Here is a 22397-nt window from a genome sequence, read left to right on the forward strand (position 1 = left end):
CTGAGGCCTTTTTTGGTATGGGAGTGACTAGTGCGTGTTTTAGAGGGTTGGGGAAGATGCCAGTAGAGAGTGAGAGGTTGAAGATATGAGTTAAGGAGTGTAGGATTGAGTCAGATGGTGACCGTAGTATTTGAGAAGGAACAGGGTCCAGGGGGCAGGAGGTTAGGCGGGCATTAGAAAAAAGTTTAGTGACTTCCTCTATAGTAGCTGGGTCAAAAGAGGAAAGTATTGATTGTGCAGGAGGACAGGGAGTGTAAGGTGAGGGAGATGTCTGTAGAGCGGAGATCTCGAGACGAATCGTCTCAATCTTATTTTTGAAGTGATAAGCAATCTCCTGGGCAGTGAGTAAGTTAGTGGGTGGGGGTAATGTAGAAATAAAACCAATTTCCATGTTACTTGAGTAATCTTCCACCTGTGTTCCAAATGTTCTTCCCAGGAGAAATAATGTAATTGCAAGCTCATTTGTGGCAAACAACAACCAAAATGGGTTGCCCTTAAATACAGATGCTGTAATGACAATAGTAAAGTAGCCACACTGCCAACACCTGCAACAAATTCTACAATTTCCCATGGGACTTTTAGAGGCAGTAACAAACATATATAGTAAAATTTAACAAAACTTTATTTACAAAGCAAGTTTAAAACTATAAAATTATATCAGCTGATATTTACAAATAAATATCTGAAAAGTGTATTCAGCCCCCTTTACTCTGATACCCCTAACTAAAATCTACTGGAACCAACTGCCTTCACAAGTCACCTAATTTACTAAATCGAGTCTATCTGTGTGCCATTTAATCTCAGTATAAATAGAGCTGCTCTGTGAAGCCCTCAGATGTTTGTTAGAGAACCTTGGTGAACAAACAGCACTGAGATAAAGTTGTGGAGAAGATTTAAGCAGGGTTAGGTTATAAAAAAATATCCCAAGCTTTGAACATCTGAGAGAGCACTGTTCAAGCCATCATCTGAAAATGGAAAGAGTACTACAAACCTACTCTTTCAGATTGGATGGAGAGTGTTTGTGAATAGCAATTTTCAAGTTTTGCCACAGATTCTCAATTAGATTTAGGTCTGGACTTTGACTGGGCCATTCTATCACATGAATATGCTTTTATCTGAACTATTCCATTGTAACGCTGGCTGTATGTTTAGGGTCGTTGTCCTGCTGGAAGGACTTCTTATGGCTTTCATTCAACAGTGGCTTTCTTCTTGCCACTTTTCCATAAAGGCCAGATTTGGGGCTGCACAACTAATAGTTGTAACATGGACAGATTCTCTGACCTGAGCTGTGGATCTCTACAGCTACCATGGGCCTCTTGGCTGCTTCTCTGATTAATGCTCTCCTTACACCGCCTGCCAGTTTAGGTGGAAAGCTTAGCTTGTGGTTCTGTAACTCCATACACTGTGATTGAGATATTTAACATAAAGTGCATCTTTATATTAACAAATTCGACATTTTCCAACAGGACTTTTAGAGGCAGTAACAAACATGTAAATTAAGATGTTACAAAACTTTATTTACAAAAGCAAGTTTAAAAATATAAAATCATATCGACTGGTATATTTCTAATGCAGTATCTGTACAGTACAGCATGTCATAAAATATTAAAAGATACCTGCTAGAGGATATTATATTGTCATATGGTGCTTGTTTAATTAGCACTAATCCCCAATCAGGGTGTAACAGGTCAGAAATAGAGGTAAACATCCTTAAAGTGTTTGTTACCCCAGCATTTCATATTCCTGATATGTGCCTGCTGTACCATGTACCGGTATGAAAAAGTATCCTGTTCTCTCTGAATTGCTTACTTTGTGTGAAATCCCTGGTGTTCCTGCCAGTCCTTCTGCTTTCCTATTAAAAACTGACCACACTAAGCAGGAGCACACATTGTGGTTTTCACACAAAGCAGGGATTTCACACAAGCAGGGATTTCACACAAAGTAAGCAATTCAGAGAGAACAGGATACTTTTTCATACCGGTACATGGTACAGCAGGCACATATCAGGAATATGAAATGCTGGGGTAACAAACACTTTAAGGATGTTTACCTCTATTTCTGACCTGTTACACCCTGATTGGGGATTAGTGCTAATTAAACAAGCACCATATGACAATATAATATCCTCTAGCAGGTATCTTTTAATATTTTATGACATGCTGTACTGTACAGATACTGCATTAGAAATATACCAGTCGATATGATTTTATATTTTTAAACTTGCTTTTGTAAATAAAGTTTTGTAACATCTTAATTTACATGTTTGTTACTGCCTCTAAAAGTCCTGTTGGAAAATGTCGAATTTGTTAATATAAAGATGCACTTTATGTTAAATATCTCAATCACAGTGTATGGAGTTACAGAACCACAAGCTAAGCTTTCCACCTAAACTGGCAGGCGGTGTAAGGAGAGCATTAATCAGAGAAGCAGCCAAGAGGCCCATGGTAGCTGTAGAGATCCACAGCTCAGGTCAGAGAATCTGTCCATGTTACAACTATTAGTTGTGCAGCCCCAAATCTGGCCTTTATGGAAAAGTGGCAAGAAGAAAGCCACTGTTGAATGAAAGCCATAAGAAGTCCTTCCAGCAGGACAACGACCCTAAACATACAGCCAGCGTTACAATGGAATAGTTCAGATAAAAGCATATTCATGTGATAGAATGGCCCAGTCAAAGTCCAGACCTAAATCTAATTGAGAATCTGTGGCAAAACTTGAAAATTGCTATTCACAAACACTCTCCATCCAATCTGAAAGAGCTTGAGCTATTTTACTAAATAAAATGGGCAAAAATGTCACTCTCTAGATGTGCAAAGCTGGTAGAGACATACCCAAAAAGACAGCTGTAATTGCAATGAAACATGGTTCTACAAGGTATTGACTCAGGGGGGCTGAATACAAATGCACGCCACGCTTTTCAGATAATTTGTAAAAAAAAAAAATTGAAAACAATTTATAATTTTCCTTCCACTTCAGAATTATGTGTCACTTGTGTGTTGGTATATCATATAAAATCCCAATAAAATACATTTACGTTTTTGGTTATAACAAAATGTGTAAAATTGCAAGGGGTGTGAATACTTTTTCAAGGCACTGTATCACATGAATCTGTACAGTACAGCAAGGCAAAAAATATCAAAAAGTGCCTGTTTAGATGAAAAAAAAAAAAAGCATTATATATACCCCTTTTCTATTTTTTATATGTGATCACATTCCCTCTGTTCTCAACTGCATAAGGGCTGGGGGAGGAGAAGCAACAGCACAATGATCTTCCCAGTGAATGGCCGTGCCGGGGGGGGGGTGTTCAGGACAAGTCTGACCATTGGAGGAGAGCACACTGAGTTCCCAGCACAGCTAGAGAACTGACCACAATGTGTGCTCCTGCTTAGTGTGGTCAGTTTTTAATAGGAAAGCAGAAGGACTGGCAGGAACACCAGGGATTTCACACAAAGTAAGCAATTCAGAGAGAACAGGATACTTTTTCATACCGGTACATGGTACAGCAGGCACATATCAGGAATATGAAATGCTGGGGTAACAAACACTTTAAGGATGTTTACCTCTATTTCTGACCTGTTACACCCTGATTGGGGATTAGTGCTAATTAAACAAGCACCATATGACAATATAATATCCTCTAGCAGGTATCTTTTAATATTTTATGACATGCTGTACTGTACAGATACTGCATTAGAAATATACCAGTCGATATGATTTTATATTTTTAAACTTGCTTTTGTAAATAAAGTTTTGTAACATCTTAATTTACATGTTTGTTACTGCCTCTAAAAGTCCTGTTGGAAAATGTCGAATTTGTTAATATAAAGATGCACTTTATGTTAAATATCTCAATCACAGTGTATGGAGTTACAGAACCACAAGCTAAGCCAATGTCATAGTAGTAATTAAAGTAATTAGTAAATAGTAGTAATTTTAAAGAGTTTGTGCATGAGGGTTTTGGATACAATATTTACCAAAGACATATGAGAAAACAGCACATTTTGCAATAAGGTGGCAGAAAAATAAAGGACATTTATTTCAGAATGTTAATTTAATAAGGGATTAGAAAGAAGGCCTATCAGGAACCGCCACTGGAAGCACAATGGCTCAATCCTCTGTGTTTTGGTCATACATTCATTACATCAGACCAGTTATTATTCAATCGGCCACGTGTACGAAAGAAGCTTTGTCTTGTCTCAAGTAACCAGTCACTTTCTTTCATTTTCTAACCTGTGTTGAAGTAAAGGGGTTTTCATATTTTCTGTGCATTTATCTCATTTAAAAAATTGGAAGAGAATAAGTAAGCATAATACAACTATATTAATAGATCTTCATGGGAGCTGCTTCTGTTTTCAGCATTTACTATCTTTCTGCATGCAAGTAGATGGGCAGCTCAGCCAGATCCGTGTATGTATGTATGTATGTATGTATGTATGTATGTATGTATGTATGTATAAGTAAATGCAGTTGTTCAAGTAAGTGATTATCATTGCCTTAGATGGGCCCATACTGATAGATGGAGGTGGAGGAAGCAGATAACAATATAGATGGGTCCCTAGTGTGTAGTTCATTTGCATGCAAACATACATTAGAGATTTAATTTCAGTACTGTATTGGAAACAGCCCATTTTAAACAAATTATTTTATACACAAAGGACAGGATTACATCTCTATACCAGCAACTATTCTTTCAAAGCTCTGCCATACATAAGGCCCAGGAACATTTTTATGCCTTTCAAACCAGAATGTTAAGAAATATATATAAACATTCTGATAGGTATGCTGGGCTTTGCCTATTGCCTTCAGTGCTACATCACCGATTCAGGGAAACATTGGAAAATCTCTTTTCTGTGGGATAACATTGCTGTATGCAGCCAGCAGGCGCTGTAAGCAATATTTGTATTATTAACAGAGAATGTATTGGTCTAATATCTTGCTGACTAAAACTGATCAACACGTCTTTGTTTCAAATGTTTTACAGTGTACAGTACAATTATTACTACTGTATTTCTATGCAGTGTTCCAAAATGCTAGTGGAGCACTCACTTCTGGAGGGGCTGTTGAGAATAGACTGTCCCACAGTAGTACAGTGGCTGCCAGTCATACAAGCACAGTCCCACACACACCAACTATTCAGGCTCAGTCTAGGGGATGTCTTTTTAGTAATTATTACTGAAGAACTTTAACAGGAGAGGGGATTAGGGTCACAGGATAGTGCAAATTTATCAGTAACAACAATAGGATGTCCAGGTTCTCTCTAATTTGTCAACAGCAGCTTTTGGAGGTAGCAGGGGATGGCCAGTATATCAAGGACCCTACAGCAGTAGTACATAAAGCAACCTCTGGCACCAAATTCCCTTCTGGCACTTGCACAACAGTCCCCAGCAAAGTCTTTACTCACAGCATCTGCGGGTAGATCCTAAGTGAGGAAGATTGACTAGATCCTTCTTCAGACCTGGACTTCAGCATAGTTCCCTCCAGCAAATCTTGACCTTCAGCAATCTTCCCCAGGCCCTCAGCCCAGCAGCTGCTGTTTCTTGTCTTAGTGGTGCTGCCTCCAGGGGCAGCAGATCCAAGAGAACCAGATCTGTCCCTTGAGGGAAAAGAACCCTCTGCACAGGCCTTCTGCACATTTATCACCCCCCAGTCACCTCCTGGATGTCTCCTTGCAGGGACTGGCAAGGACATGATAAATACTCAACCGATCATTTGAATTTCCCAGCCCTATGCTCTGGAAACTTCTGTCAGAGGCAGGGTGAGTAATCAAACTCTCAGCTCAGGAAACCTTGAACAAGCCAACACAATCAAACACTGCTCCATATGCAAATATAGACCAAAAAACTGAATTTACCTAGTAGCCTAACTAGAGGAGGGAGCTACTGTTTTTGTTTTTTAAATTGTGCTGACCAGAGTAATGTAAGTAATGTTTAAGAGAGGGCCATTGATAAAGATATATTGAAATAATTTATGGCATGGTACAGATTAAGGCCCCTTTCCCACCGAGGCGTTTTTCAGGCGCTACAGCGGTAAAAATAGCACCTGTGTAGCGCCTGAAAAAACTGGCCCCTTTCACTCCAGTGTGAAAGCCGGAGGGCTTTCACACTGGAGCGGTGCACTGGCAGGATGGTGAAAAAAGTCCTGCTAGCTGCATCTTTGGAGCGGTGTATTCACCACTCCTAAACTGCTCCTACCACTTGAAATCAATGGGGCAGCGAGGCTATACCGCAGGCAAAGCACCGCTGCAGCGGCGCTTTGCCAGCGGTTTTAACCCTTTTCCGGCCGCTAGCGGGGCGGTTTTTAAAAATAGCGCCGCTTTACCGCCGATGCCCACACCGCCCAAGTGTGAAAGGGGCTTAAGTAAAATGCTTAGTCAATCTGAAACATGTAAAATCTTTTTAAATAAAATAATGCATAGAACCATGGCGGTGGCAAGAATGCAATGAGCCCTAGAAAGCAGATTTTCACCAATTGAAAACAGAATAATAAAATATGATCACTGGTTGACTATATGGATAATGCACGTTAGTCTGTGCCCTGTTGAATAAACCCAATAGACTGGTGATATAAGCATCCTGTTTTTAAACTGTTTAATGTAGATCTAAAATAACAAGTGCCATGGGTTTTTTTTTGTCAAAAATTCCCTTTTAAACTTTTTTTTTTTTTTAATATCTGTTGATCTCTTCCAGCTCCTGTTTACATGCTCCAGCTCCAGTTGCTCATAACTGCTCTGGACTGGTTTACTGATTGTCACAAAGGTGATCATGTATGTGAAATGTGTGCCAACACAGCTTCTTGCAATCCCCACCAGGGAGTACATGTAACAGGGTGACAGCACAGGACCACAATTAGAAGACAGCTGTCACTACTTGACAGGAAGTGCCTTCACAATGTCCTTCATTGCCGTCTTCAACAGGTATTTTTTAAATGAAAGTTGTTTATTTAAAGAGACTAAGCACAACTTTTGAAATGATCTCAAAATCTTAAAGCTGATATGAGATTTTATCGATTGGATTTAAATCTACTTTAAAATAACGTTGCAATTAGGCTGATAGTTTTTCTTTGATATAATACAGTTAGCAAAATAGTCAAGCAAAATTAAGTTAAAAAAGAACTGCGGTCTATCAGAAAAGCTGCATAATATTTGTTTTAACATTGAACTAGTAAAAATGAGCAATTACTGTATATCCAGTTGACAACTGGACATCTAATTTTCTTGCGGTAATGCAGCAAAAAACAGTGCTAATCAGGATCAAACTTTGTGTTTTTACAGAAAAAGTTACAGTTTTTCTAAACTAATTATAGCGTCATGTGACCATCCTAAAAAGTAATAGCAGTGGAGTTTTCCTTTTAGTCTCTTACCGGCTTCTTGCCTACAATAAGTTTTTCAACCTTCTGAACTTGAGAGACGTGGTCTTCATTTGTCTTGAGTTCCCGTTTGCGGATTCGCTCATAAATGCCTATCAGCATCTCTCGTGGGATGTCCTCTCCATCGTCCACACCTGCAGAGAGCGGCAGTGCTCAGCACTAAATGACAAGACTCACAAACACTCCAGTTCAATGCTGATGGTGACTCTGCAAGGTCATAGCCAAGGACTATGTACCCATCAACAGATTTCAGGGACAAGCAGCCAGGTACTGCATTGACAATCAGTCTTACCACTAAAACAGCCTTGCTAGAGAAAGGTGTAAAAATTCCACTCACACGGCTCTTCACTTAATTCTTATGCATAAATTAGCAACTTCTGCTGCCTTAATTACCCAGAGGTACATAAATTTCACATTATGCCTTGATATTTTTTTTTCCTTTTCATCACATGGGTGACTTGTCTGTATGAATTTAACTGTATAGTTTCTACATGTTTATTTTACTGAAGCTCGGAGAATATATTTATACATCTTCACTGACTCTGTCCAGAGAATTAGCCGGCTAATTTTTCATTACCTGTCAATCTTTTAAATTTTAATATAACATCAGAAAACATTCGGACTATGATTGAAAATGTAAAAATAAATAGCAGGCAGCAGGTAAAACCAAAAAATGGACCCCTTAAAGAGGAACTACAATAAGTTTTATAATGAAAAAAAAAAAAAAAAAAAAAATATATATATATATATATATATATATATATATATATATATATATTCACATGAGCTTCAGCTTGTATAAGAGCAGTGTGAACCGCTTTTACAAAGCATTTGCAGAGCTTTGTTGAAGCGTTCGAATAGTCCTTTAGCTCCAGTTTGTAAATAACCCACAGATCTCAATGGGAGTGCTGATTGCCACTGTAAACAAGTTGCTTGCTGGCTACAGCACTACAACTTGAAGCTTGTTAAAGGCCTACTGAAGCCCGCTAGTAGCTTGTTTAAAGGGGTTGTAAACCCTCAAGGTTTTTCACTTTAATGCATTCTATGCATTAAGGTGAAAAACCTTTTGTAGTGCAGAAGCCCTCCAGAGCTTCCCTTTTACGTACCTGAACCTGATCATTCCAGCAATTGGCACAAGCAGAGCAGCTCCAGCCATTGTCTCGGGTCCTCATTGGCTGGATTGATAGCAGCGGGAGCATTGGCTCCCATTGCTGTCAATCAACGCCAGTGACAAAGAAGGTGGGGGGGGCGTGGCCGAGTCCTGCTGTCTGTGTCAATGTAAGCAGCAGCAGGACTCGGGAGCACACCCACATGAGTGGCCCCAGGGAATGCGGCTCTCCGAGGGGGCACTCGAGAATAGAAGGAGCCAGGAGCACCACTCGGGGACCCCAGAAGAGGAGGATCGCAGCCCCTCTGTGCAAAACCCTTGTACAGAGAAGGTAAGTATGACATGTTTTTTTTGTTGTTGTTGTTTTTAAATAACAAACATTACAACCCCTTTAAAGCAGCAATCAGCACTCCTATTAAGATGTGTATAACATTTCCAAACAGGAGCTGAATCACACTTTAACCGCTTCCCGACCGCCTCACACCGATATACGTCGGCAGAAGGGCACATACAGGCAAAATCACATACCTATACGTTGCCCTTTAAGAGGCAGTGGGGGGCGCGCGTGCGGGAAGCTCAGCGAGTCTGGTCGCGGGTCCCGCGGACTCGACCGCCGTGGGGATAACCACGATCGCCTCACAGAGAGGAAGAACAGGGAGATGCTAAAGTAAACAAGCATCTCCCTGTTCTGCCTAGCAACAGTGACTCTGATCTCTTCTCCCTGTGATTGCAACAGAGATCTGTGATCTGTAAAACACAGCCACACCCCCCACAGTTAGCAACACACCCCTAGCGCACACTTAACTCCTACACTGCCACCTAGTGGTTAACCCCTTCACTGCCAGTGTCATTTACACAGGAATCAGTGCATTTGTATAGCACTGATTGCTGTATAAATGACAATGGTCCCAAAAATGTCCGATGTGTCTGCCATAATTTCATAGTCACGATAAAAATCGCTGATCGACGTCATTTTAAAAAAAAATATTAATAAAAATGTCATAAAACTATCCCCTATTTTGTAAATTCTATAACAATCAATAATTGCTTATTGCGATTTTTTTACCAAAAATATGTAGAATACATATTGGCCTAAACTGAGGGAAAAAAATGTTTTTTTTATATATTTCTGGGGGATATTTATTATAGCAAAAAATAAAAAAAATAGTTTTTTTCAAAAGTGACACATTTTTTTGTTTATAGCGCAAAAAAAAAAAAAAAAAAATACGCAGGGGTGATCAAATACCACCAAAAGAAAGCTCTATTTGTGGGAAAAAAAAAGGACGTCAATTTTGTTTGGGAGCCATGTCGCACGACCGCGCCATTGTCAGTTAAAGTGATGCAGTGCCAAATCGCAAAAAGTGCGCTGGTCAGGAAGTGCTTAAAGGCTTAGAGAAAGCTGATCAACGCTTGCCAAAAGCATGTTGAAAGTTTCATAAAATCTTGCTGTTCACACTGCTCTTATGCAAGCCCATATGAAATAGGCTGGGGGTCTGTAAATATCTGTGCCTATTCAGAGGAAATTTAGTCCCCCAACATACTGGTCCTGACACATGTGCAGAAGTGCTGAAGGTCTCTGCCTGGTCTTTGGGACCCAATGGAGACCTGTGGCACATTTGCACATGCGTGAGATTTCCTGCACATGTTGGTATCTGTGACCTTGACACCTGTGCTGTCTTCATGGGAAAATCCTGCGCAGAAAAAGTATGCCGGGTCTTAGCCCTTGTACACACGGTCGGACATTCCGACGGAAAATGTCCGATCAGACCGTGTTGTTGGATAATCCGACCGTGTGTGGGCTCCATCGGACTGTTTCCGTCGGAATATCGGACGGACCAAGTTTTCCAGCTTAGCTATAAAACTTTCCGACAACATGATCCGATCGGACCTTGTCCGATCATGTGTAAAGAATTCTGATCGGACAAAGTGCCACACATGCTCAGATCAAATTCCTACACCAAAGCTATTGGCTACTAGCCTGAACGTAGTCCCGTCGTAACGAAATAACGTCATCATGTTCTGAACGATCGTATTTTCCAACAACTTTGTCCGACTGTGTGTATGCAACAGTTTCGGACAAAATCCGACGGATTTGGTTGTCGGAATGTCCGACCGTGTGTACAAGGGCTAAAAGACGTGCACATGCAGAATCCCGTGGCACACATGTGCTTATCAGCACTGCCTCTGGGATGTGTTATGTAGACATCCCAGAAGGCAGCATGGGCCATACTATTTTCACTTAAGCAAGATATAAGGAAGTGCTGCAGTGGCAGTGCAGCACTAAAAGAGTCAGAATACATTTAAAAAATTAAATATTAAACTTCAATTATAAGAAAATAATTTTAATGGCTGAAGGGCTGCTTTTGTTCCACCTTAAGCTATGCAGAAAACATTGCAACTCCGCTTACTTTAAGAAGCCTGCAGCTCATAGTTGAACTAGAGGGAGGGTTCCAGATGCATTACTGTCATTCCAGAAAGCAGTAAGCAGGACTGGGAGTGGCCAAATGCTGACTGACAAGCTATCACTGTAAATCATTAACCACAATGCTAATGAAAATGCCCCCTGCAACATTTTCATCCCACTGTAGTGCAAGCAGGCACAACCTACATGAAAGTGGCAACTCTGCTCTGATATCAGGAGCAGTGCAGCATCATTGCCACACCATTACAGAAGCTGCATTCGGTGGGCTTCACTGACAGGATCAACGGGTACTTTCCAGGGGTACTAAGAGAAAATCTGTATGCACAGATGTAATATTTTTTTGGGAAGCCATAGCACTGCTTTTAAAATGTATTATCTAATCTATTATCTAAGAAATAATAATTACCTCTCAAATTCTTCACAAAATCCTCTAGTTTCATCTTACGCTCCGGCTTTACATTTGGGCTGTACATGTCTGTGTTCAGAAGGATGATTGCAAATGCCAAGATGAAGATGGTGTCTGGGTTCCGGAATTGCCTGACAACACCAGGGTTACAGATGCAGTATCGCTGGCTGCAACAACAGGATGACAAGATTACAATTATGCTATGAATCACTCCCTAAAATTACCAAAATCTGTTAACTCTACAATCTGAAATAAACACCTGACTTTTTGTGCATTCAGGCTAATGGAGTGGTCATCAACCCTGTCCTCAGAGCCCATTAACAGGCCAGGTTTGATGTATTACCTTGGGGGAGATGCAGAATAGAATACTGCAATCATTAAGCAGCAATTGATATCACCTATGATGTATTTAAATCATCTTGCAAACCTGGCCTGTTAGTGGGCCCTGAGGTTAGGGTTGATGACCACTGGACTAATGGACATGAGCTTTCAGATGTGCTGTGATTTTTAACTGTTAATTGAAAAGTAATTTTAACATGTAAAACCAATTAACTATTCCTTTTATTCGGCAAACACCACAACTGTGCTAAAGTACGAACGGTAATTCAGTTTACCTAATTTGAACTGCCCTTAGTCCACTGAATGAAGAACAGAGAGGACATCACACATAGTCCCTCATAATATACTTCCTAAAGTCTGTGCTTGTGGCAAGCGCCTGTAAGAAAGCTTATTGTACTGACTAGGGGTGGGCCGAACACCCCCCCCCCCTTCGGTTCGCACCAGAACATGCGAACAGGCAAAAAATGTAAAGGCTTATATGCAAGTTATTATCATAAAAAGTGTTTGGAGGCCTGGGTCCTGGACGAGAAGACCGGAGGAAGAAGCGGAGGAAGATAGAGGAAGAAGCGGGGGAAGAACAAGGTGGAGGAAGAAGAAGAACACTGAAGGAAGACCAGAAGAAGATGGAAGGATAAGTGAGGAAAGAAGAAGAAGACATTAATAAAGGAATTGTCAAAAACTGAAGGAATAAGGGTAATAGGTTGCGCTATGGAGCTTATGTAGAAAATGTATAAAGTGAATAAAAAATATATAAAAAGTATCACATATAAAATATAGGGGAAGAAAAAAATAATAAAATAGGTAAGAGCTGCCTCTATTAATATCCACCTGGTGGGGTGGAGAACGTTAGATGAAGGGGTACTGTGAATAGATCTGGCGCTATACCTGTATATGAAAATACCTAATAATGTGATAGATTAAAAGTGTTACATCAATCCGGTGTATAAGTGCCAATTGTGCAATATATTATTCTAGTATTGAAGTAAAAATGTAAACTATAACCAAAAAAATCAAAAAAGTGTGTATATAGAATATTTGTCGCCCTGATAAATATTTGCCAGCGTGCTGGCTAGAAATGTAAAATTTAGCTTAAGTGCAATGGAAAGCCTAAATTAATAAACTCTAGATCATATGAATACCTTAAACCTGTGAGCTACTTAATATGTTGGTGATAACTGAGATGAAAATTGTACATGTAAAATATGAACCACAAAATTAACCCAGTAGTTGGGTTTAAAGTGCACAAATGTGACAATCAGGTCTATGCATGCAATGATAAAAATGTACAATAAATATGTGATAAATATCAGTACAACAAGTGAAACATGCCAAATATTGGGAGTGAAAAAAAAAAAAAAATAAAAAAAATAAAAAAACAAAAATAAAAAAAAATAAATAAAAATAAAAATAAATTTAAAATTATTGAATATTTGTCCCAAAAAATATATAAAAATGTATACAGAGAGAAAATCTAAAAATATAAAAGATAAATTAGTAAAAAAGCAAGAAGTCTCTAGTGCAGTGCAATTAATGGGGGATATCCCGTGGGTAAAGGAGGGGATGTGATGGATCCAAAAACTATTCTTCATGCATTGTGGACACTTCTAGGATGTACTCTCACCAGAAAAATAACCCCGTCCGGGGTGGATCAGCCTTCACAGTATGAGCTACTGTGTCGCTCTCTGGCTTGCTTCAAGTGGGCTGCTGAGGATCCCTCGTTATTTCCAGGTGGAGTGTGCCACAGTATATATATATATTAAAAGAGAGGACCATCCATAGTGTGATACCGTATGAATCAATTTATTTAAGAAGATAATTAAAACTACTCACACATTCTGGTGGAAGTAATGGCATAAATAGATGCAGTAAAAACGATGCAATGTGAAAGATATGGAAGCGGCTGCGAGCGTTCCGTTCGGCTTCCACGCCGTCTGTATTAGAAGTGTGTATTCGATAGGCCACGCCCTACGCGTTTCGTCACTAGGACGTCATCCGGATGACGTCATCCGGATGACGTCCTAGTGACGAAACGCGTAGGGCGTGGCCTATCGAATACACACTTCTAATACAGATGGCGTGGAAGCCGAACGGAACGCTCGCAGCCGCTTCCATATCTTTCACATTGCATCGTTTTTACTGCATCTATTTATGCCATTACTTCCACCAGAATGTGTGAGTAGTTTTAATTATCTTCTTAAATAAATTGATTCATACGGTATCACACTATGGATGGTCCTCTCTTTTAATATATATATACTGTGGCACACTCCACCTGGAAATAACGAGGGATCCTCAGCAGCCCACTTGAAGCAAGCCAGAGAGCGACACAGTAGCTCATACTGTGAAGGCTGATCCACCCCGGACGGGGTTATTTTTCTGGTGAGAGTACATCCTAGAAGTGTCCACAATGCATGAAGAATAGTTTTTGGATCCATCACATCCCCTCCTTTACCCACGGGATATCCCCCATTAATTGCACTGCACTAGAGACTTCTTGCTTTTTTACTAATTTATCTTTTATATTTTTAGATTTTCTCTCTGTATACATTTTTATATATTTTTTGGGACAAATATTCAATAATTTTAAATTTTTTTTTTTTTTTTTATTATTTTTTTTTTTTTTTTCACTCCCAATATTTGGCATGTTTCACTTGTTGTACTGATATTTATCACATATTTATTGTACATTTTTATCATTGCATGCATAGACCTGATTGTCACATTTGTGCACTTTAAACCCAACTACTGGGTTAATTTTGTGGTTCATATTTTACATGTACAATTTTCATCTCAGTTATCACCAACATATTAAGTAGCTCACAGGTTTAAGGTATTCATATGATCTAGAGTTTATTAATTTAGGCTTTCCATTGCACTTAAGCTAAATTTTACATTTCTAGCCAGCACGCTGGCAAATATTTATCAGGGCGACAAATATTCTATATACACACTTTTTTGATTTTTTTGGTTATAGTTTACATTTTTACTTCAATACTAGAATAATATATTGCACAATTGGCACTTATACACCGGATTGATGTAACACTTTTAATCTATCACATTATTAGGTATTTTCATATACAGGTATAGCGCCAGATCTATTCACAGTACCCCTTCATCTAATTGTCAAAAACTGTCTATTGTCTTTTTTAACATTTTTTACACTTTTTTTGTGAAATGGTAGGGGTACATCTGTACCCCATTACCAATTCACACAGGGGGGGCCGGGATCTGAGGGTCCCCTTGTTAAAGGGGGCTTCCAATATTCCGATAAGCCCCCCGACCGCAGACCCCCACAACCACCGAGCAAGGGCTGTGGGGATGAGGCCCTTCTCCCCATCAACATGGAGACAGCATGCTTTGGGGAGCTACCCCAAAGCACCCTCCCAATTTTGAGGGCAAGTGGCCTGGTACGGTTCAGGAGGGGGGGTGCTCTCTCGTCCCCCCCATCTTTCCCTGCGGCCTGCCAGGTTGCGTGCTCGGATAAGGGTCTGGTATGGATTTTTGGGGGGACCCCACACCATTTTTTTTTATTTTGGCGTGGGGTTCCCCTTAAAATCCATACAGACCTGAAGGTCCCCAGCTTTCGTATTTGCTGCGAACACTCCAAATTGTTCGCTATTCAGCAAACAACCAATGTTTGAGTCTAACTCATGTTCGACCTGAAGATAAAGCCCATCCCTAGTACTGACTTTTCATACACAAGGAGCCTGGAGGGGGTGTGTTTGGGGATTATCTCTCCTGCATCACAAGCACAGGTTCTCAGATCACCAGGCTACCAGCCACAGGCACAACAGTGGCAGAAGTAGAATGAGGGTGTAACAGACATTACACAGTGCACAGTCAGAAACCACAGCAGTGACATCTTGTAATGGATACCCCCCAAGAGATAAAGTAACCAGCCATCTGATCACAGTTAAGTTTTATGTCCCTTGTTAATATGAAAGATGAATTTTAGGCAGACATAAAAATCACAAATTAATCCAGCTCTGTATTCTAGAACACATTCTTAAATCTTATTATTTATTTTTATTTTTTTAACTGTAAGCAGAGTAAGTACCTGACTCTGACCTGGTACCAGCCTCTTGCACAGCAGAACTCAGACCAGGAGAGGAAGAATCAGTACAAGCAGCCATACAGTTGTACTGCAATGCAAGCATCATGACAATAGAAGGAGAAAGCAGAGTAACAGAGAAATAAGCAAATTATTCTTTTGCATCTGCTTTCACTCATCACAGAGTGAGCACATGGATGAGACCAATAGGTGTTACTGGAAAAAAAAAATAAGCACCCCATCCCCAGCAGACAGAGCATTACTTTGTGGTAGACTGTATAAATCTCAGGACTGGATAGACAGAAAGATCAAAACTTTCGTAAGGCAAAACCGCTCTCTTGATCAGCTATAACATTAGATCGCTGATAGGTAAAGTGAAAAACATTGATTATCTTTTCAAAATGGCTCCTGAAAGTAGGAGGGATATAATAGGCAGCAAAAACATTAAAAAAATGCTGGTGAGCGACATTTTTTTATTGTCCAAAAACAACTTTATTTTAATGTCAAATTTACAAGTAAGAACCCAGTTAGCGGTAACGGTGGAGCTGAAGAGTATTGCGTCTTCTCCAGGCAGCACGACGTGAGCCACCAATGGTAAGATGGAATTTGTGACCTTTGCCAAGACCACGACTCTTTTTGCCAGCGGATGTCAGCCCACGCATCTCCCTGTGTTTGTGCATAGCTTTTGTTATCCATTGGGTGTCTGGATTGCGTCTGATGGCCTTGTGGAAAGTGTCAATGAGGATGATCTGCAAGAACTTGTAAGTGGAGTCTTCACCAACCCAGTAGGAGTTAAGGACCCTCAGTCCTCCACAGTGACGGCCAGCACGCTCCTCAGCGACAGACTGCAGGCTACGAGCAAACTTGATCTGGTTCACACCATGGTGCACAGGTTTACCATAGGTTGCACCCTTGGGCACGGGGCGCTTACGTCCACCAAGGCGAACTCTGATACGGTAGATGACATACCCTTGCTTGGCCTTGTAGCCCAATCTACGAGCTTTGTCTGGGCGAGTAGGACGTGGTGCCCGATGGAGAGAAGACAGTTGGCGATATTGCCAGCAGCGGACACGCAGGAGAAATCGCATCACATCCGACTGCTTCTTCCTCCATAGCTCTTGCATGTACTTGTAGGCACCCATGCTGGCTTATGCTGATAGCTCGGCAGCCGGAAAGGTGAGCGACATTTTTGAGCGTTTAGGCCCCTTTCACACACACTGGGGCGGTTTTCAAAATAACTGGCCCCTTTCACTCCAGTGTGAAAGCCCTCCGGTGCGCTAGCAGGACGGTGAAAAAAGTCTTGCTCGCCGCATCTTTGAAATCAATGGAGCGCTTTGCGAGCGGTTTTAACCCTTTTTCAGCCACAGACTGCCGCTAAAACGACGGTAAAGCGCCGCTAAAAATAGCGGCACTTTATCGCCGATGCCCGCACCGCCCCAGTGTGAAAGGGGCCCTTTTTACAGCTACAAAACGTCTCTCAGAACCCACTAGTTTTGGGGGGTTTTTTTACTGCTCAAAAACGCCACTGCCCAAAACTGCTGATAACAGCCTATGTGTGCATGGACACATAAGATAACATGATGGAGAGTTTAATGACTGTAGAAAAAAGCATCTACAGCCAAAAACAGCTGCTGTAAAAATGTCAAAAAACGTCCAGTGTGCATGCGGCCAAAGCACAGTCTTATGTATTTTACCAGTATTCTACATGTGAGCAAGTCAGTGTCGAGGTCATAGGCCTTTTTCTTTTAGACCCCTTTCACACTCCCAGCATTTTTCAGGCACTACATCGCTAAAAAATAGCGCCTGTATAGTGCCTGAAAAAAGCTACTCCATGCACTCCAGTGTGAAAGCCCTCGGAGCGGTGTGCTGGCAGGGCGTCACAAAAAGTCCTGCCAGCAGCTTCTTTGGAGCGGTGAACTCACCGCTGCTCCACATTGAAATCAATGGGGCAGCACTGCGATACCGCCAGCAAAACTCCGCTCTGGTGGCGTTTTGCGGGCGGATTTAACCCCTTTTCGGCCGCTTGTGAAGGGGGGTTAAAACCGCCCCGATAGTGGCCGAAAAGCACCACTAAAATTACGGTAAAGCGGCGCTAAAAATAGCACCGCTTTACCGCTGATGCCCCCCGCGGCTTGGTGTGAAGGGTCTCTAAGGGTGACAATGATCACCTACTGCCTTTCAAAGCAGCAGTGTCATTATCACTGTCCTGCGCACACTGCCACTTGTCAGACTACAGGATTGTGTTGATGCACTTCCATTGCCCCTCTCTGCCTGCTGCAGTGGAAGTCTGCCAAGAGCTGCTGGGGTTTGTAGTCCAGACATAGCACTGCACCTATAAGCTTGCTAACAGCCCTTTTCAATGCCTTATGCATAGAAAAATAAAGCAGTAGAGAGAGAAAGCGATGGTAAAGGTCCATTTCATTTACTTTTCATACACAGTCTGATTCCTGCGTGAGCACAAAATACCCTCTATATTTCTAACAAACTGCCTTCATATCTACTTTACAACACATTTCTATGCTGTTAGAAGCAACAGCAATAGATTTTTTACTACAAACGCACACATGTAGTGAGCACTGCAACCTATTTAGTCTCTACTAGCAAAGATGGGAATGCTTCACAAACATCTGGAAGGGCATACGTGAAAGAACCATCGGGAAAACCAAAACCTTCCCAAGCCGCATGCAATGATTGCAAATATGTTCTTAGCGCTGTCCTTCGTTTTATATTTCATGCTTACTTCACTGCAAATCATTTATTTTCCAATCAGTGTTTTCAATACCTGTCCGTTTTCCAATGTTCTTCTTCACACTGAAGCATATACATCAGCTTCCATAAAATGTAATCATTGTGCCTGACCTTCATATAGACACTTGATTTGCAGGGAGAGCTCATCCCTCCCCAGTGTTTTCACACATGCTGTTCAAATTCCAAGTGACCGAGCTCTGACCATCTGATTCTGCTTAAGTCAAACTGCAACAGCTTAGTGAGGCTTAAACCTTTAATTAACTGTATGGAGCTCAAAATATTATGCATTCCTGATATGGCTTTCTCTTGCTACCCTTGTGTATGAATGTAAAGTTAGATTCTAGGCAAATAACAAAATACATGATTTAAATGTATGTAAATTTATAAAAAAAAATATATATACATACACAGTATATATACACACATACATACACGCAGATATATATACACACACACATCATCCTCCTAGTGCAGGATACTAGGTACATTTTGTTTTTGGCTCCTTCTGCAATCAAGGGAACAGTGATTGTCTGGTCTGTTCAGGGTCTCAGAGGCTGGGAGTTTGATTGCTTCCAACTGTCTCTGGAAGACGTTTCTAGAGCATAGAGAGGGAGACTTCAAATACCAAAATATTGATGGTCTAGCCAATGGAGGGTTGGGAGATGTGCCCAGATGATGGCTGGGAAGCTAATAGTCTGCAGCCCTGGAGAGATTGTCTTTTTCTCAAGGAGAGTTTCAAGCTGAGGCAGCATGTGGACTGTGTTGCTGTTCTGTGAGGTCTCAGCAGTGGCAGAAGGGACCTGGAAAAGACTTGGAACGTATTGCAGGACTTCATCAAAGGGGTCTTTCCAGAGGACTGTTTCACTTACTGGATTGTGTCGGGAGGAGACTGGAAGGTAGCAGTTGTTATGGGGATTTGTGAGTAATGGCCCTTGAATTGATTCCTGGTGACTGTGTGCTTTTAGAGAGAGGTAGTTTGGACTTAGGCAGCTATCATAAGGCCTTAGATACTGGCCACTCCCTGTCCTTAGCAGTGTCCTGGACTGTTAGCTTAGAGAAGTGCGGTACTGTGTGGTTTTCTTGAGATTGCACTGGGTACCAATAGCTATGTAATGGTGCAGGATAATCAGATGCCAAAGAGACTTTTCTCAAGGTCCCTAGCTGTGGGGCCTTAGACTGTCCAATATAGTTGCTTAAGGAGATGACTGTCCTCTAATTGCTACTACCTGTTTTGGAGTATCTTATGCCCTAATCCCTCTCCCGTTACAAGTTTTACCAGCAATAAAGCACAAAAAAACAACCCCTAGACTATTTTTTGGAGCCAGAGTGAATGGACTGTTGCTTGGCAGCCTCTGTACTGTTTTGGGGAAGAACCAATTAAAATCAGTAGCCCCCTTGGGGGCAGCGCTACATTTTTATATTTATTTATTGTATTTGCATGCTTAGATTTTTGCCCAGAATCCAACTTTAAATGAATATATATATTTATCCCCAATTGCATAAAAGATGGGATGCTGCATAAAATCTACATAAAAACATAATGTAAAATTGCATAAACCCATATTTTATTCACAATAGAAAATTTAAATTATATCAATTATTTAAACTGGGAATATCCTTTTTTTTAAAAAAAAGGTATTTTTAAATTCATGGCAGCAACACGTCTCACAAGAGTTGGGACAAGACAACAAAAAGGGCATCTTAGAGAGACAGAATGTCTCACACATGGGCAGAAGTTCACCAATCTGTGAAAAGCTGCATCTAAAAATTGTTGAATAATTTCAGAATAATGTTCTCAATGAAAAATTGCAAAGAATTGAAATATTTCATCATCTACAATATATATCATCACTAAAGGATTCCAAGAATCTGGAAGAAAATCTCTGTGTGCAAGGGACAAGGCTGACACATTGGATATATTGGATGCCCGTGATCTTTGGGTTCCCAGACTACACTGCATTAAAAACAGGCATGATTCTGTGAAAGCTGGCAAAGTAAGTGGTACTACCAAGGAAGAGCTGGAAGAACATTGTGCAACTAATTAGGTCAGTGACATGACTGGGTATATAAAGAGCAGGGGCTGGGACACAGCTCCGTGTGTGATTAGACACACGGAGCTGTGACTCGGCTCGGGTGCCCCATAGCAAGCTGCTTGCTGTGTGGGCACTCGACAGGAGGGAGGGGCCAGGAACAGCAAAGAGGGACCCGAGAAAAGAAGGATCGGGACTGCTCTGTGCAAAACCAAATTTGAGCAGGTACGTATAACATGTTTGTTATTTTTATTGAAAAAAAATTAGACTTTACAATCACTTTAAAAAGAGTGTAGGTAAAAGTAGAGGGGATGCTAGGCTGTGATAAACATGGCCCTGTCCCAACTTTTTTGAGGCGTGTTGCTGCCATCAATTTCAAAACTACCTTATTTTGTTTCCTAAAATGGTACATTTTCTCAGTTTAAACATTTCATGTTTTCTATTTCCTATTGTGAATAAAATATGGGTTTTGCAAATCGTAGCTTTTTTTTTTTTTTTTTAAGTAGATTTTACACAGCGTTAGAATTGGGGTTGTGTATTTACAATGGCAAGAAAAAGGATGTTAACCAATTGGAATTAAATTGTTTTCTACAATAATTTGCCATAAAATGTGATCTGATCTTCATCCAAGACACAACAAAAGACACGCACAATATGCTTAAGCTGATAACATACAAACAATTCAAATTTTTGTGTCTTTATTGAACATACCAATTAAACATTTACGGTGCTGGAGGAAAACGTAAGTGAACCCTTGAAATAATTGCTTTATTGAAAGCTAATTGGAGCCGATAGTTTTCACAACTAGAGTCCAATTAATCAAATAAGTTTGGAGGTGTTCTTTAGAGCTAATTTGATTAACCGCTTGCCCACCAGCTGCCACAGTTGTACTGCGGCAGGTTAGCTTGGCTGCGCGAATCGCTGTAGGAGTACATCGGGCTCGTACACAATGATCTGTGGGCGCTTGTGCACCGCTGGAGGCAGGGGAGTCGAACAGTGGGTCTGGTGGATTTGATGTCCATCGGCCGCTGGCAATCGTTTCCCGGAGAGACAGAAAGGGGATCTGCCAGTAAGCAAGGCAGATCTCCATTCTGTCAGGGGATGACACAGAGATCCTGTCTTGCTGCTATGCTGGTGAGGCACTGGCTAGTATCTGAGCCAGATACACACAGGTTACAGATTCACAAGTTATGATTCTCATTATGTAGACAATTGCAGTTCTACTAGTTATACTCATTTAACAAAAAATATTTACAAATGCGGTCCCTTTAAAATGTTTTTCAGTTACCCTTTTTGTTGATGATGGAAATAATATATATATATTTTTTCACAAAACAGTTTTTTTTTGCAAAAAATTACATTTGAAAAATTGCTGCGCAAATACTGTGAGACATAAAAAGTTGCAACGACCACCATTTTATTCCCTAGGGTGTGTGCTAAAAACATATATATATATATATATATATATATATATATATATATATATATATATATAATGTTTAGGGGTTCTGGGTAATTTTCTAGCAAAAAAAAAAAATTATGATTTTTACATGAAGTAGAGAAGTGTCAGATTGACCTGGGTGGCAAATGGTTAATTACCTTAATCAAGTATCATACAAATAGTAATTATATATTGTTTTTAAGGTACTTTACTATCTTTTCTAAAACTACACTCAAGCAGGTGGCTTAATGGACAAATTACTAAAGTTTGAAGTTATGACTTCAAACCAGTAATTTCACAGTAAATAGATAAATAATAATTTATTATGTTATAACATATAGCATAATAATATATTATTTAACTTGATTAAAAAAGTACCTTTTCAGCAACAGCAGATTCTCCCTCTTAAATGTGGGAGAAAAACATGGGATTATGGGTAAACCTTATATCCATAAATGTTTTTTCCTTGTAGTTAAGAGGGCTGGGC

The 22397-nt window shown here is 40.4% G+C and overlaps 1 protein-coding gene and 1 pseudogene across 15 annotated transcripts in view; both read right to left on the reverse strand.

Moving 5' to 3' along the window:
• Positions 1 to 22397, reverse strand: part of IQSEC1 (IQ motif and Sec7 domain ArfGEF 1) — a 1458014-nt gene that overhangs the window by 84254 nt on the left and 1351363 nt on the right. For all 15 annotated transcript variants that reach the window (XM_077452165.1, XM_077452166.1, XM_077452169.1 and 12 more), the window contains 2 exons: positions 11299 to 11465; positions 7357 to 7496 (listed from right to left, as the gene is read on the reverse strand). In XM_077452165.1, the coding sequence (XP_077308291.1) occupies positions 7357 to 7496; positions 11299 to 11465 (307 nt within the window). The remainder of the gene's footprint in view (positions 1 to 7356; positions 7497 to 11298; positions 11466 to 22397) is intronic.
• On the reverse strand, positions 16160 to 16865 carry LOC143927801 (large ribosomal subunit protein eL15 pseudogene; annotated as a pseudogene).

Source organism: Lithobates pipiens, unplaced genomic scaffold (assembly GCF_037356315.1).
Source record: "Lithobates pipiens isolate NorthernLeopardFrog02 unplaced genomic scaffold, aLitPip1_a1.2 Scaffold_23, whole genome shotgun sequence".
In the NCBI taxonomy this organism is placed as follows: Eukaryota; Metazoa; Chordata; class Amphibia; order Anura; family Ranidae; genus Lithobates; species Lithobates pipiens.